The 17500-nt window shown below is 45.6% G+C and overlaps 1 protein-coding gene across 1 annotated transcript in view; it reads left to right on the forward strand.

Moving 5' to 3' along the window:
• The window catches only part of LOC143291312 (uncharacterized), a 42491-nt gene that overhangs the window by 5153 nt on the left and 19838 nt on the right, over positions 1-17500 (forward strand). Inside the window, exons 3-7 of the mRNA XM_076601166.1 lie at positions 1-59; positions 1193-1349; positions 6070-6206; positions 9323-9404; positions 12234-12370. The exon at positions 1-59 is cut by the window's left edge and continues 78 nt beyond it. Coding sequence (XP_076457281.1) covers positions 1-59; positions 1193-1349; positions 6070-6206; positions 9323-9404; positions 12234-12370 — 572 coding nt within the window. The remainder of the gene's footprint in view (positions 60-1192; positions 1350-6069; positions 6207-9322; positions 9405-12233; positions 12371-17500) is intronic.

The following is a 17500-nucleotide window of genomic DNA, read 5'->3' on the forward strand; positions in this document are numbered from 1 at the left end:
GGAGACCGAGATCAAGCCCAGGATCATCGATAGATTCCTGACAGCATGTGGAGCACTGGGTGCGTGTGTGTGTGTGTGTGTGTGTGTGTGTGTGTGTGTGTGTGTGTGTGTGTGTGTGTGTGTGTGTCTGTGTGTGTGTGTGTCTGTGTGTGTGTGTGTGTGTGTGTGTGTGTGTGTGTGTGTATCTCTGTGTGTGTGTGTGTCTGTGTGTGTGTGTGTCTGTGCGTGTGTGTGTGTGTGTCTGTGCGTGTGCATGTGTGTGTGTGTGTGTGTGTGTGTGTGTGTGTGTGTGTGAGTGTGTGTGTGTGTGTCTGTCTGTCTGTCTCTGTGCGTGTGCGTGCGTGTGTGTGTGTGTGTGTGTGTGTGTGTGTGTGTGTGTGTGTGTGTGTGTGTGTCTGTGTGTCTTTTTGTGTGTGTCTGTGTGTGTGTGTGTGTGTGTTGTTGTTGTTGTTGTTGTTGCTGTTGCAGTCGTCGTTTTTGTTCTTTTTATTGCCAATCTTTTCATTATGAGTGAAATTAGAACTTAAGTGTGTACTTGTATGCATATGTGTGCGCGTGTACGCGCGCGCGCGCGTGTGTGTGTGTTTACCGAGGAAGTCTCTCTAGATGCCATACAGAAGAAGCAGTCATCTGGTGCATTGTACAATAAAAACTAAAATATGCCCGTATCAGTTAAACAGTTATTCATTCATTCATTTAATTGATCAATCAACCAGTCAGTCAGTCAGTCAGCCACCCACCCACCCAGTCAGTCAGTCAGCCAGTCGGTCAGTCAGTCACCCAGTCAGTCAGTCAGTCAGCCAGTCAGTCAGTCAGTCAGCCACCCAGTCAGTCAGTCAGTCAGCCACCCAGTCAGTCAGTCAGCCACCCACCCACCCACCCAGTCAGTCAGCCACCCAGTCAGTCAGTCAGTCAGTCAGTCAGTCAGTCAGCCAGTCAGTCAGTCAGTCAGTCAGCCACCCAGTCAGTCAGTCAGTCAGTCACCCAGTCAGTCAGTCAGTCAGCCACCCAGTCAGTCAGTCAGTCAGCCACCCAGTCAGTCAGTCAGTCAGCCACCCAGTCAGTCAGCCACCCAGTCAGTCAGTCAGTCAGCCACCCAGTCAGTCAGTCAGTCAGTCAGTCAGCCACCCAGTCAGTCAGTCAGCCAGTCAGTCAACCAGTCAGTCAGTCTCTGGGTGTGACATTGCTGCAGGAAACGCCAGTCTGCCGATGTATACTGACCAGTGCCAGCCCACGCTGTCTGTCTGCATGACGGAACTGCTGCTGGCAGAACCTCCTTCCTCCTCCACTCCCACCCCGCCGGCCGGCACCTCCCCCGCTACCCAGGTGGATCCACTTGCCGCCTGTCTGTAAGTCACGTCATCACTTCCTTGGTGTGCACCTCAATGCTGTAAGTCACGTCATCACTTCCTTGGTGTGCACCTCAATGCTGTAAGTCACGTCATCACTTCCTTGGTGTGCACCTCAGTGCTGTAAGTCACGTCATCACTTCCTTGGTGTGCTCCTCAATGCTGTAAGTCACGTCATCACTTCCTTGGTGTGCACCTCAGTGCTGTAAGTCACGTCATCACTTCCTTGGTGTGCACCTCAATGCTGTAAGTCACGTCATCACTTCCTTGGTGTGCACCTCAATGCTGTAAGTCACGTCATCACTTCCTTGGTGTGCACCTCAATGCTGTAAGTCACGTCATCACTTCCTTGGTGTGCACCTCAATGCTGTAAGTCACGTCATCACTTCCTTGGTGTGCACCTCAATGCTGTAAGTCACGTCATCACTTCCTTGGTGTGCTCCTCAATGCTGTAAGTCACGTCATCACTTCCTTGGTGTGCACCTCAATACTGTAAGTCACGTCATCACTTCCTTGGTGTGCTCCTCAATGCTGTAAGTCACGTCATCACTTCTTTGGTGTGCTCCTCAATGCTGTAAGTCACGTCATCACTTCTTTGGTGTGCACCTCAATACTGTAAGTCAGTGAATACATTATTAGGTACAAACCTCAATGCCGGAAGTCAGTGAATATATCATTAGGTACAAACCTCAATGCTGGAAGTCAGTGAACGTATCGTTTGGTATACACCTTAATGCCGCAGGTGAGTCTACTTGTCGTTCACTATAGACCTGAATGTTGAAGTCAGAAAACGTATCATTTGGTATACACCTCAATGTTGTAAGTCAATGAACATACTGATAGATATACACCTCAATGTTGTAAGTCGACGAACGTGTCGTTAGGTATACACCTCAATGCTGTAAGTGAGTGAACATACTGATAGATATACACCTCAAAGCAGAAGTCAGTGAACATACTGATAGATATACACCTCAATGCTGTAAGTCAGTGAACATACTGATAGATATACACCTCATGCTGTAAGTCAATGAACATACTGATAGATATACACCTCATGCTGTAAGTCAGTGAACATACTGATAGATATACACCTCAAAGCAGAAGTCAGTGAACATACTGATAGATATACACCTCAAAGCAGAAGTCAGTGAACATACTGATAGATATACACCTCAAAGCAGAAGTGAGTGAACATACTGATAGATATACACCTCAAAGCAGAAGTCAGTGAACATACTGATAGATATACACCTCAAAGCAGAAGTCAGTGAACATACTGATAGATATACACCTCAATGCTGTAAGTCAATGAACATACTGATAGATATACACCTCAATGCTGTAAGTCAATGATCATACTGATAGATATACACCTCAATGCTGTAAGTGAGTGAACATACTGATAGATATACACCTCAAAGCAGAAGTCAGTGAACATACTGATAGATATACACCTCAAAGCAGAAGTCAGTGAACATACTGATAGATATACACCTCAATGCTGTAAGTCAATGAACATACTGATAGATATACACCTCAATGCTGTAAGTCAATGATCATACTGATAGATATACACCTCAATGCTGTAAGTGAGTGAACATACTGATAGATATACACCTCAAAGCAGAAGTCAGTGAACATACTGATAGATATACACCTCAAAGCAGAAGTCAGTGAACATACTGATAGATATACACCTCAATGCTGTAAGTCAATGCTCATACTGATAGATATACACCTCAATGTTGTAAGTCAATGAACATACTGATAGATATACACCTCAATGCTGTAAGTCAATGCTCATACTGATAGATATACACCTCAAAGCAGAAGTCAGTGAACATACTGATAGATATACACCTCAATGCTGTAAGTCAGTGAACATACTGATAGATATACACCTCAATGCTGTAAGTCAATGAACATACTGATAGATATACACCTCAATGCTGTAAGTCAATGATCATACTGATAGATATACACCTCAATGCTGTAAGTCAATGAACATACTGATAGATATACACCTCAATGCTGTAAGTCAATGAACATACTGATAGATATACACCTCATGCTGTAAGTCAATGAACATACTGATAGATATACACCTCAATGCTGTAAGTCAATGAACATACTGATAGATATACACCTCATGCTGTAAGTCAATGAACATACTGATAGATATACACCTCAATGCTGTAAGTCAATGAACATACTGATAGATATACACCTCAATGCTGTAAGTCAATGAACATACTGATAGATATACACCTCAAAGCAGAAGTCAGTGAACATACTGATAGATATGCACCTCATGCTGTAAGTCAGTGAACATACTGATAGATATACACCTCATGCTGTAAGTCAATGAACATACTGATAGATATACACCTCAATGCTGTAAGTCAGTGAACATACTGATAGATATACACCTCATGCTGTAAGTCAATGAACATACTGATAGATATACACCTCATGCTGTAAGTCAATGATCATACTGATAGATATACACCTCATGCTGTAAGTCAATGCTCATACTGATAGATATACACCTCATGCTGTAAGTCAATGAACATACTGATAGATATACACCTCAATGCTGTAAGTCAATGATCATACTGATATACACCTCATGCTGTAAGTCAATGAACGTACTGATAGATATACACCTCATGCTGTAAGTCAATGATCATACTGATAGATATACACCTCAATGCTGTAAGTCAATGCTCATACTGATAGATATACACCTCATGCTGTAAGTCAGTGAACATACTGATAGATATACACCTCATGCTGTAAGTCAATGAACATACTGATAGATATACACCTCATGCTGTAAGTCAATGAACATACTGATAGATATACACCTCATGCTGTAAGTCAATGATCATACTGATAGATATACACCTCAATGCTGTAAGTCAATGCTCATACTGATAGATATACACCTCATGCTGTAAGTCAATGAACATACTGATAGATATACACCTCAATGCTGTAAGTCAATGAACATACTGATAGATATACACCTCAATGCTGTAAGTCAATGATCATACTGATAGATATACACCTCATGCTGTAAGTCAATGAACATACTGATAGATATACACCTCATGCTGTAAGTCAGTGAACATACTGATAGATATACACCTCAAAGCAGAAGTCAGTGAACATACTGATAGATATACACCTCATGCTGTAAGTCAATGATCATACTGATAGATATACACCTCATGCTGTAAGTCAATGAACATACTGATAGATATACACCTCATGCTGTAAGTCAATGATCATACTGATAGATATACACCTCATGCTGTAAGTCAATGAACATACTGATAGATATACACCTCATGCTGTAAGTCAATGAACATACTGATAGATATACACCTCATGCTGTAAGTCAATGAACATACTGATAGATATACACCTCATGCTGTAAGTCAGTGAACATACTGATAGATATACACCTCAAAGCAGAAGTCAGTGAACATACTGATAGATATACACCTCAAAGCAGAAGTCAATGAACATACTGATAGATATACACCTCATGCTGTAAGTCAATGAACATACTGATAGATATACACCTCATGCTGTAAGTCAACGAACGAATCGACAGGTATACACCTCAATTCTGTAAGTCAGTGAAAGTATTGTGAAGTACACACCTCAATGTCAATGAATACAGAATGCAGAAAAGTTTATTATCTCATAAGAGAAATTACTTTCTAGTGTAAAACACATGAACAATGTAGGAAAATGATAGTCCACATACGATAATCACAGTGGAGATACAAAATACTAAAATGTTAACTGATAGTAAAACACGCACAGAATAACCACAGTTTTACACATGCAAAAATCACAGTTGATGGCGTAAAATATCATTATAACTAAACATAGACAGTGTAATAAAACAACGGTATGTCTGGAGTAAAACATCCTATCATGCACGCACATACTTTCTGTGATTCGCACGACTAATCATCAATCACTATCATTTAACAGTTGATTTGATCTTGGAATGAAGCTATATTCAGTTATGTTTGCTTTGAGTTTAGGGAAATTGAAACGTTTGCCTCGAGGTACAAGTTGATGATAATTTGCCAGAATATACTTGATCTTGGAATGAAGCTATAATCAGTTATGTTTGCTTTGATTTTAGGGACATTGAAACGTTTGCCTCGAGGTACAAGTTGATGATGATTTGCCAGAGTATGGCTGCTGTTGCTTGCAGTGCATACGGCTTTCTGTCGCACTGTGATAGTGTTACATTCTCTTAAACTCCTGTCTCACACCCACGACCCTGCTGCACTCATTCACAATCTTTTTCAGCATATTTTCATTATTTACAGCAAACTTTCTTCCCAGCATATAAAAGATAAACTTAAAACATTCAATAAAAATAAAGAGAAAAAAAAAGAGCAACCATAGAGTCCCTGAAGTGCTGTAGAATTAACACTAATGTTTCTAATTTTCTGCAGACAATACATTTGAGACTGATATTTTTGTGTATGAAATCCACATTAGAAGTGAAATTCAGCTTATGATCAATGATAGTTCCTAAGTATTTGTATTTATAAGTGAATCTTAGGCGAGGTGTGTGAGAGTGGAGGGGGTTTTGAACTTGATGCACGAGAGGTGTGTGTGTGTGTGTGTGGAGGGGGGTGGGGGTGGAGGAGGGGGTGTTAACGTGATGCACGTGCTTTTCCAGGCAGCACATGCAGTTCCAGGAGTGCACTGATCGACGTCAGCTGTTCGGGGTGTGTCCGGGCGGCGTGATATCCGCTGTCATCGCCAGGAAACAAAGTGAACAACAACGATTCAGTCGTCTCTTCCAGTGTCAGCAGCGTCAGTGTCTGGCCCTCCCTCACTGCCTCCCCTCTCCCTCCCCCCCCCCTCTCTCTCTCCCCTCTCTCCCTGTCTCTCTCTGTCCTTCCTCTCCTCCTCTGTGCGAGTGAGCATTGTGAAAAGCATATACTGGTTGTGGACATTATGGATATAGCTTGTACTGGTTGTGGACATTATGGATATAGCTTGAACTGGTTGTGGACATTATGGATATAGCTTGTACTGGTTGTGGACATTATGGATATAGCTTGTGCTAGTTGTGGACATTATGGATATAGCTTGTACTGGTTGTGGACATTATGGATATAGCTTGTACTGGTTGTGGACATTATGGATATAACTTGTACTGGTTGTGGACATTATGGATATAGCTTGTGCTAGTTGTGGACATTATGGATATAGCTTGTACTGGTTGTGGACATTATGGATATAACTTGTACTGGTTGTGGACATTATGGATATAGCTTGTGCTAGTTGTGGACATTATGGATATAGCTTGTACTGGTTGTGGACATTATGGATATAGCTTGTGCTAGTTGTGGACATTATGGATATAGCTTGTGCTGGTTGTGGACATTATGGATATAGCTTGTGCTGGTTGTGGACATTATGGGAATAACTTGTGCTGGTTGTGGACATTATGGATATAGCTTGTCCTGTTGGTATAACATGTACTGATTGTGGACATTATGGATATAGCTTGTGCTGGTTGTGGACATTATGGGAATAACTTGTACTGGTTGTGGATATTATGGATATAGCTTGTACTGGTTGTAGACATTATGGATACAACTGGTACTGGTTGTGGACATTATGGATACAACTGGTACTGGTTGTGGACATTATGGATATAACTTGTGCTAGTTGTGGACATTATGGATATAACTTGTGCTGGTTGTGGACATTATGGATATAACTTGTGCTGTTGGTACAACATGTACTGGTTGTGGACATTATGGATATAACTTGTGCTGGTTGTGGACAAGTGGACATTATGGATATAGCTTGTGGTCGTTGTGGACATGTGGACATGATGGATATAGCTTGTGCTGGTTGTGGACATTATGGATATAGCTTATCCTGTTGGTATAAAATGTACTGGTTGTGGACATTATGGATATAGCTTGTGCTGGTTGTGGACATTATGGGAATAACTCGCACTGGTTGCGGACATTGTGGACATAACTTGTGGTGGTTGCGGACATTGTGGACATAACTTGTGGTGGTTGTGGGCATTGTGGATATAACTTGTGCTGGTTGTGGATATCATTGTCCGGTTGGTACAGTTGTAGTTTTGTGGACATGAAGCATATGGCTTGGACTGGTTGCGGACATAGTTATCCTGCTGAAATAGCTTGTCCTGGTTATAAACATAATCAGTTTGGCCAGTTCTGGTTGTGGTCACTATTGCTACAGCTCATACATGCTGTGGACATTATTGTCCCACTGATATGACTTCCACTGGTTGATGATACTATTGCTCTGGCCAGTTCTGGTTGTGGACACTTTTGCTACCGCGTGTAATCGTGAAAATCATTGTCCTACTCAGGTGGCTTCTTCTGATTGCAAACATGATTAAAAAGACAATGAAAGGACAGTGACGATAATGACGATATGCATACTGCTGACATAAAGATAATGACGTCATGGACACTGCTGACACAACGATAATGACGACATAGACGGGCGCAATAGCCGAGTGGTTTAAGCGTTGGACTTTCAATCTGAGGGTCCCGGGTTCGAATCACGGTAACGGCGCCTGGTGGGTAAAGGGTGGAGATTTTTACGATCTCCCAGGTCAACATAATGTGCAGACCTGCTAGTGCCTGAACCCCCTTCGTGTGTATACGCACGCAGAAGATCAAATACGCACGTTAAAGAACCTGTAACCATATCAGTATTCGGTGGGTTATGGAGACACGAAAATACCCAGCATGCATGAACCACGAAGAGTCATCGGTAAGTCGATGTTGGTCGTGTCACGGAAAGAAGAAAGAAGACAATACTCATATGATAATAATTGTTATGGACACTGTAGTCATGAAGACACTGACGACACGAACACTGCAGACATGATGATGTTGGATGGGGATGATGAGGTGTGTCACGTGGTGTGCCACGTGGTGGGGATGATGTGTGTCACGTGGTGGGGATGATGAGGTGTGTCACGTGGTGTGTCACGTGGTGGGGATGATGAAGTGTGTCACGTGGTGGGGATGATGGAGGTGTGTCACGTGGTGTGTCACGTGGTGGGGATGATGGAGGTGTGTCACGTGGTGTGTCACGTGGTGGGGATGATGGCGGTGTGTCACCTTGTGGGGATGATGGTGGTGTGTCACGTACGTGGTGGGGATGATGAGGTGTGTCACGTGATGTGTCACGTGGTGGGGATGATGAAGTGTGTCACGTGGTGGGGATGATGGAGGTGTGTCACGTGGTGTGTCACGTGGTGGGGATGATGGAGGTGTGTCACGTGGTGTGTCACGTGGTGGGGATGATGGCGGTGTGTCACGTGGTGGGGATGATGGTGGTGTGTCACGTGGTGGGGATGATGAGGTGTGTCACGTGATGTGTCACGTGGTGGGGATGATGGCGGTGTGTCACGTGGTGGGGATGATGGAGGTGTGTCACGTGGTGGGGATGATGAGGTGTGTCACGTGGTGGGGATGATGGAGGTGTGTCACGTGGTGGGGATGATGGCGGTGTGTCACCTTGTGGGGATGATGGTGGTGTGTCACGTACGTGGTGGGGATGATGAGGTGTGTCACGTGATGTGTCACGTGGTGGGGATGATGGAGGTGTGTCACGCGGTGTGTCACGTGGTGGGGATGATGAGGTGTGTCACGTGGTGGGGATGATGAGGTGTGTCACGTGGTGGGGATGATGGAGGTGTGTCACGCGGTGTGTCACGTGGTGGGGATGATGAGGTGTGTCACGTAGTGGGGATGATGGAGGTGTGTCACGTGGTGGGGATGATGGCGGTGTGTCACGTGGTGGGGATGATGGTGGTGTGTCACGTGGTGGGGATGATGAGGTGTGTCACGTGGTGTGTCACGTGGTGGGGATGATGGTGGTGTGTCACGTGGCAGAGATGATGAGGTGTGTCACGTGGGCAGGTGGCGGGGAGGTGGTGTTAAAACAGTGTGTGGACTCTCTCCTCGAGGCCAGGAACCACCTTGACCGAGACCAACTCTGTAGGTGAGTGGCCGCCGTCTGTCTGTCCGTCTGTCTGTCTGTCCGTCTGTCTGTCTGTCCCTCTGTTATGCTACACAAGTTGTTGACGTTACACAAGTTACTGACACGTCACACACATAGCTGACACGACACACACATAGATGACACGACACGCCACACACATAGCTGACACGACACGTCACACACATAGCTGACACGCCACACACGTTGCTGACACGCCACACACATAGCTGACACGTCACACACATAGCTGACACGACACGCCACACACATAGCTGACACGTCACACACATAGCTGACACGCCACACACATAGCTGACACGCCACACACATAGCTGACACGTCACACACATAGCTGACACGTCACACACATAGCTGACACGCCACACACATAGCTGACACGTCACACACATAGCTGACACGTCACACACATAGCTGACACGTCACACACATAGCTGACACGACACGCCACACACATAGCTGACACGCCACACACATAGCTGACACGTCACACACATAGCTGACACGTCACACACGTTGCTGACACGTCACACACATAGCTGACACGTCACACACATAGCTGACACGACACGCCACACACATAGCTGACACGTCACACACATAGCTGACACGTCACACACATAGCTGACACGACACGCCACACACATAGCTGACACGCCACACACATAGCTGACACACACATAGCTGACACGTCACACACATAGCTGACACGCCACACACATAGCTGACACACACATAGCTGACACGTTGCTGACACGCCACACACATAGCTGACTCACACACATAGCTGACACGTCACACACATAGCTGACACGCCACACACATAGCTGACACGTCACACACATAGCTGACACGCCACACACATAGCTGACACGTTGCTGGCACGTCACACACGTTGCTGACACGTCACACACATAGCTGACACGCCACACACATAGATAACACGTCGCACACATAGCTGACTCGTCACACACATAGCTGACACGCCACACACGTTGCTGACACGTCACACACATAGCTGACACGTCACACACATAGCTGACTCGTCACACACATAGCTGACACGCCACACACGTTGCTGACACGTCACACACATGGCTGACACGTCACACACGTTGCTGACACGCCACACACATAGCTGACACGTCACACACATAGCTGAGACGACACACACATAGTTGACACGTTGCTGACACGTCACACACGTTGCTGACACGCCACACACATAGCTGACACGTTGCTGGCACGTCACACACGTTGCTGACACGTCACACACATAGCTGACACGCCACACACATAGATAACACGTCGCACACATAGCTGACACGTCACACACATAGCTGACACACCACACACGTTGCTGACACGTCACACACATAGCTGACACGTCACACACATAGCTGACACGCCACACACATAGCTGACACGTCACACACGTTGCTGACACGTCACACACATAGCTGACACGCCACACACATAGCTGACACGACACACACATAGCTGACACGTTGCTGACACGTCACACACATAGCTGACACGCCACACACATAGCTGACACGTCACACACATAGCTGAGACGACATACACATAGTTGACACGTTGCTGACACGTCACACACGTTGCTGACACGCCACACACATAGCTGACACGTTGCTGGCACGTCACACACGTTGCTGACACGTCACACACATAGCTGACACGCCACACACATAGATAACACGTCGCACACATAGCTGACACGTCACACACATAGCTGACACACCACACACGTTGCTGACACGTCACACACATAGCTGACACGTCACACACATAGCTGACACGACACGCCACACACATAGCTGACACGCCACACACATAGCTGACACGTCACACACGTTGCTGACACGTCACACACATAGCTGACACGCCACACACATAGCTGACACGTCACACACGTTGCTGACACGTCACACACATAGCTGACACGCCACACACATAGCTGACACGTCACACACATAGCTGACACGTCACACACATAGCTGACACGTTGCTGACACGCCACACACATAGCTGACACGTCACACACGTTGCTGACACGTCACACACATAGCTGACACGTCACACACATAGCTGACACGTCACACACGTTGCTGATACGTCACACACATAGCTGACACGACACACACATAGCTGACACGTTACACATGTAGCTGACACGCCACACACATAGCTGAGACGACACACACATAGATAACACGTCGCACACATAGCTGACACGTCACACACATAGCTGACACACCACACACGTTGCTGACACGTCACACACATAGCTGACACGTCACACACATAGCTGACACGACACGCCACACACATAGCTGACACGTAGCTGACACGTCACACACATAGCTGACACGTCACACACATAGCTGACACGTTGCTGACACGCCACACACATAGCTGACACGTCACACACGTTGCTGACACGTCACACACATAGCTGACACGTCACACACATAGCTGACACGACACACACATAGCTGACACGTCACACACATAGCTGACACGTTGCTGACACGCCACACACATAGCTGACACGTCACAACCATAGCTGACACGTTGCTGACACGTCACACACATAGCTGACACGTCACACACATAGCTGACACGTCACACACATAGCTGACACGCCACACACATAGCTGACACGACACACACATAGCTGACACGTCACACACATAGCTGACACGACACACACATAGCTGACACGTCACACACATAGCTGACACGCCACACACATAGCTGACACGCCACAAACGTTGTCCTGACCTGCAGGCAGTACCAGGAGACACAGCGGTGTGTGCGGCATGCCAAGACTCTGGGGTCCCTGGACCTGCCGCCTGCAGCCTTTGACGAACACCTGGCCTCTGTGTCCCAGTTCGCCCTGCAGGAACCGCTGTTCTGCCAGGCAGGTGAGTCTGGCGCGCTGGCGGCCTCATCCAGGTGATGACTGTGATAACAGGACAGTTCTACCGTCATTATACCACAGTGCCTCCATCATTCACAGGGATGACTGTGATAACAGTACAGTTCTATCGTCATTATACCACAGTGACTCCATCATCCACAGTGATGACTGTGATAACAGTACAATCTAACGTCATTATACCACAGTGACTCCATCATCCACAGTGATGACTGTGATAACAGTACAGTCCTAATGTCATTATACCACAGTGACTCCATCATCCACAGTGATGACTGTGATAACAGGACAGTCCTATCGTCATTATACCACAGTGACTCCATCATCCACAGTGATGACTGTGATAACAGTACAGTCCTAATGTCATTATACCACAGTGACTCCATCATCCACAGTGATGACTGTGATAACAGTACAGTCCTATCGTCATTATACCACAGTGACTCCATCATCAGTACAGTCCTATCGTCATTATACCACAGTGACTCCATCATCCACAGTGATGACTGTGATAACAGTACAGTCCTATCGTCATTATACCACAGTGACTCCATCATCCACAGTGATGACTGTGATAACAGGACAGTCCTATCGTCATTATATCACAGTGACTCCATTATCCACAGTGATGACTGTGATAACAGTACAGTCCTATCGTCATTATACCACAGTGACTCCATTATCCACAGTGATGACTGTGATAACAGTACAGTCCTATCGTCATTATACCACAGTGACTCCATCATCCACAGTGATGACTGTGATAACAGTACAGTCCTATCGTCATTATATCACAGTGACTCCATCATCCACAGTGATGACTGTGATAACAGGACAGTCCTATCGTCATTATACCACAGTGACTCCATTATCCACAGTGATGACTGTGATAACAGTACAGTCCTATCGTCATTATACCACAGTGACTCCATCATCCACAGTGATGACTGTGATAACAGTACAGTCTACCGTCATTATACCACAGTGACTCCATCATCCACAGTGATGACTCTAATGACAGTACAGTCCTATCGTCATTATGCCACAGTGACTCCATCATCCACAGTGATGACTGTGATAACAGTACAGTCCTATCGTCATTATACCACAGTGACTCCATCATCCACAGTGATGACTGTGATAACAGGACAGTCCTATCGTCATTATGCCACAGTGACTCCATTATCCACAGTGATGACTGTGATAACAGTACAGTCCTATCGTCATTATACCACAGTGACTCCATCATCCACAGTGATGACTGTGATAACAGGACAGTCCTATCGTCATTATGCCACAGTGACTCCATTATCCACAGTGATGACTGTGATAACAGTACAGTCTACCGTCATTATACCACAGTGACTCCATTATCCACAGTGATGACTGTGATAACAGTACAGTCCTATCGTCATTATACCACAGTGACTCCATCATCCACAGTGATGACTGTGATAACAGTACAGTCCTATCGTCATTATACCACAGTGACTCCATCATCCACAGTGATGACTGTGATAACAGTACAGTCCTATCGTCATTATACCACAGTGACTCCATTATCCACAGTGATGACTGTGATAACAGTACAATCTAACGTCATTATACCACAGTGACTCCATCATCCACAGTGATGACTGTGATAACAGTACAGTCCTATCGTCATTATACCACAGTGACTCCATCATCCACAGTGATGACTGTGATAACAGTACAGTCCTATCGTCATTATATCACAGTGACTCCATCATCCACAGTGATGACTGTGATAACAGGACAGTCCTATCGTCATTATACCACAGTGACTCCATTATCCACAGTGATGACTGTGATAACAGTACAGTCCTATCGTCATTATGCCACAGTGACTCCATTATCCACAGTGATGACTGTGATAACAGTACAGTCTACCGTCATTATACCACAGTGACTCCATCATCCACAGTGATGACTCTAATGACAGCACAGTCCTAACGTCATTATACCACAGTGACTCCATTATCCACAGTGATGACTGTGATAACAGTACAGTCCTATCGTCATTATACCACAGTGACTCCATCATCCACAGTGATGACTGTGATAACAGTACAGTCCTATCGTCATTATACCACAGTGACTCCATTATCCACAGTGATGACTGTGATAACAGTACAGTCCTATCGTCATTATGCCACAGTGACTCCATCATCCACAGTGATGACTGTGATAACAGTACAGTCCTATCGTCATTATACCACAGTGACTCCATTATCCACAGTGATGACTGTGATAACAGTACAGTCCTATCGTCATTATGCCACAGTGACTCCATCATCCACAGTGATGACTGTGATAACAGTACAGTCCTATCGTCATTATACCACAGTGACTCCATTATCCACAGTGATGACTGAGATAACAGTACAGTCCTATCGTCATTATACCACAGTGACTCCATCATCCACAGTGATGACTGTGATAACAGGACAGTCCTATCGTCATTATACCACAGTGACTCCATTATCCACAGTGATGACTGTGATAACAGGACAGTCCTATCGTCATTATACCACAGTGACTCCATTATCCACAGTGATGACTGTGATAACAGTACAGTCCTATCGTCATTATACCACAGTGACTCCATCATCCACAGTGATGACTGTGATAACAGGACAGTCCTATCGTCATTATACCACAGTGACTCCATCATCCACAGTGATGACTGTGATAACAGTACAGTCCTATCGTCATTATACCACAGTGACTCCATTATCCACAGTGATGACTGTGATAACAGTACAGTCCTATCGTCATTATACCACAGTGACTCCATTATCCACAGTGATGACTGTGATAACAGTACAGTCCTATCGTCATTATACCACAGTGACTCCATCATCCACAGTGATGACTGTGATAACAGTACAGTCCTATCGTCATTATACCACAGTGACACCAGTACAGAAGGTGTGCAGTGAAGGTGACAGTGGTGTAGACAGTACAGAAGGTGTGCAGTGAAGGTGACAGTGGTGTAGACAGTACAGAAGGTGTGTAATGAAGGTGACAGTGGTGTAGACAGTACAGAAGGTGTGTAATGAAGGTGACAGTGGTGTAGACAGTACAGAAGGTGTGTAATGAAGGTGACAGTGGTGTAGACAGTACAGAAGGTGTGCAGTGAAGGTGACAGTGGTGTAGACAGTACAGAAGGTGTGCAGTGAAGGTGACAGTGGTGTAGACAGTACAGAAGGTGTGTAATGAAGGTGACAGTGGTGTAGACAGTACAGAAGGTGTGCAGTGAAGGTGACAGTGGTGTAGACAGTACAGAAGGTGTGTAATGAAGGTGACAGTGGTGTAGACAGTACAGAAGGTGTGTAATGAAGGTGACAGTGGTGTAGACAGTACAGAAGGTGTGTAATGAAGGTGACAGTGGTGTAGACAGTACAGAAGGTGTGTAGTGAAGGTGACAGTGGTGTAGACAGTACAGAAGGTGTGTAATGAAGGTGACAGTGGTGTAGACAGTACAGAAGGTGTGTAGTGAAGGTGACAGTGGTGTAGACAGTACAGAAGGTGTGCAGTGAAGGTGACAGTGGTGTAGACAGTACAGAAGGTGTGTAATGAAGGTGACAGTGGTGTAGACAGTACAGAAGGTGTGTAATGAAGGTGACAGTGGTGTAGACAGTACAGAAGGTGTGTAATGAAGGTGACAGTGGTGTAGACAGTACAGAAGGTGTGTAATGAAGGTGACAGTGGTGTAGACAGTACAGAAGGTGTGTAATGAAGGTGACAGTGGTGTAGACAGTACAGAAGGTGTGTAATGAAGGTGACAGTGGTGTAGACAGTACAGAAGGTGTGTAGTGAAGGTGACAGTGGTGTAGACAGTACAGAAGGTGTGTAATGAAGGTGACAGTGGTGTAGACAGTACAGAAGGTGTGTAATGAAGGTGACAGTGGTGTAGACAGTACAGAAGGTGTGTAGTGAAGGTGACAGTGGTGTAGACAGTACAGAAGGTGTGTAGTGAATGTGACAGTGGTGTAGACAGTACAGAAGGTGTGTAATGAAGGTGACAGTGGTGTAGACAGTACAGAAGGTGTGTAGTGAAGGTGACAGTGGTGTAGACAGTACAGAAGGTGTGTAATGAAGGTGACAGTGGTGTAGACAGTACAGAAGGTGTGTAGTGAAGGTGACAGTGGTGTAGACAGTACAGAAGGTGTGTAGTGAAGGTGACAGTGGTGTAGACAGTACAGAAGGTGTGTAGTGAAGGTGACAGTGGTGTAGACAGTACAGAAGGTGTGTAATGAAGGTGACAGTGGTGTAGACAGTACAGAAGGTGTGTAATGAAGGTGACAGTGGTGTAGACAGTACAGAAGGTGTGTAGTGAAGGTGACAGTGGTGTAGACAGTACAGAAGGTGTGTAGTGAAGGTGACAGTGGTGTAGACAGTACAGAAGGTGTGTAATGAAGGTGACAGTGGTGTAGACAGGACAGAAGGTGTGTAATGAAGGTGACAGTGGTGTAGACAGTACAGAAGGTGTGTAGTGAAGGTGACAGTGGTGTAGACAGTACAGAAGGTGACAGTGGTGTAGACAGTACAGAAGGTGTGCAGTGAAGGTGACAGTGGTGTAGACAGTACAGAAGGTGTGTAATGAAGGTGACAGTGGTGTAGACAGTACAGAAGGTGTGCAGTGAAGGTGACAGTGGTGTAGACAGTACAGAAGGTGTGTAGTGAAGGTGACAGCGGTGTAGACAGTACAGAAGGTGTGTAGTGAAGGTGACAGCGGTGTAGACAGTACAGAAGGTGTGTAGTGAAGGTGACAGTGGTGTAGACAGTACAGAAGGTGTGCAGTGAAGGTGACAGTGGTGTAGACAGTACAGAAGGTGTGTAGTGAAGGTGACAGTGGTGTAGACAGTACAGAAGGTGTGTAGTGAAGGTGACAGTGGTGTAGACAGTACAGAAGGTGTGTAGTGAAGGTGACAGTGGTGTAGACAGTACAGAAGGTGTGTAATGAAGGTGACAGTGGTGTAGACAGTACAGAAGGTGTGTAGTGAAGGTGACAGGTGGTGTAGACAGTACAGAAGGGACAGTGTGTAGACAGTACAGAAGGTGACAGTGGTGTAGACAGTACAGAAGGTGT

This window comes from Babylonia areolata, chromosome 16 (genome assembly GCF_041734735.1).
Source record: "Babylonia areolata isolate BAREFJ2019XMU chromosome 16, ASM4173473v1, whole genome shotgun sequence".
NCBI lineage: Eukaryota > Metazoa > Mollusca > Gastropoda > Neogastropoda > Buccinidae > Babylonia > Babylonia areolata.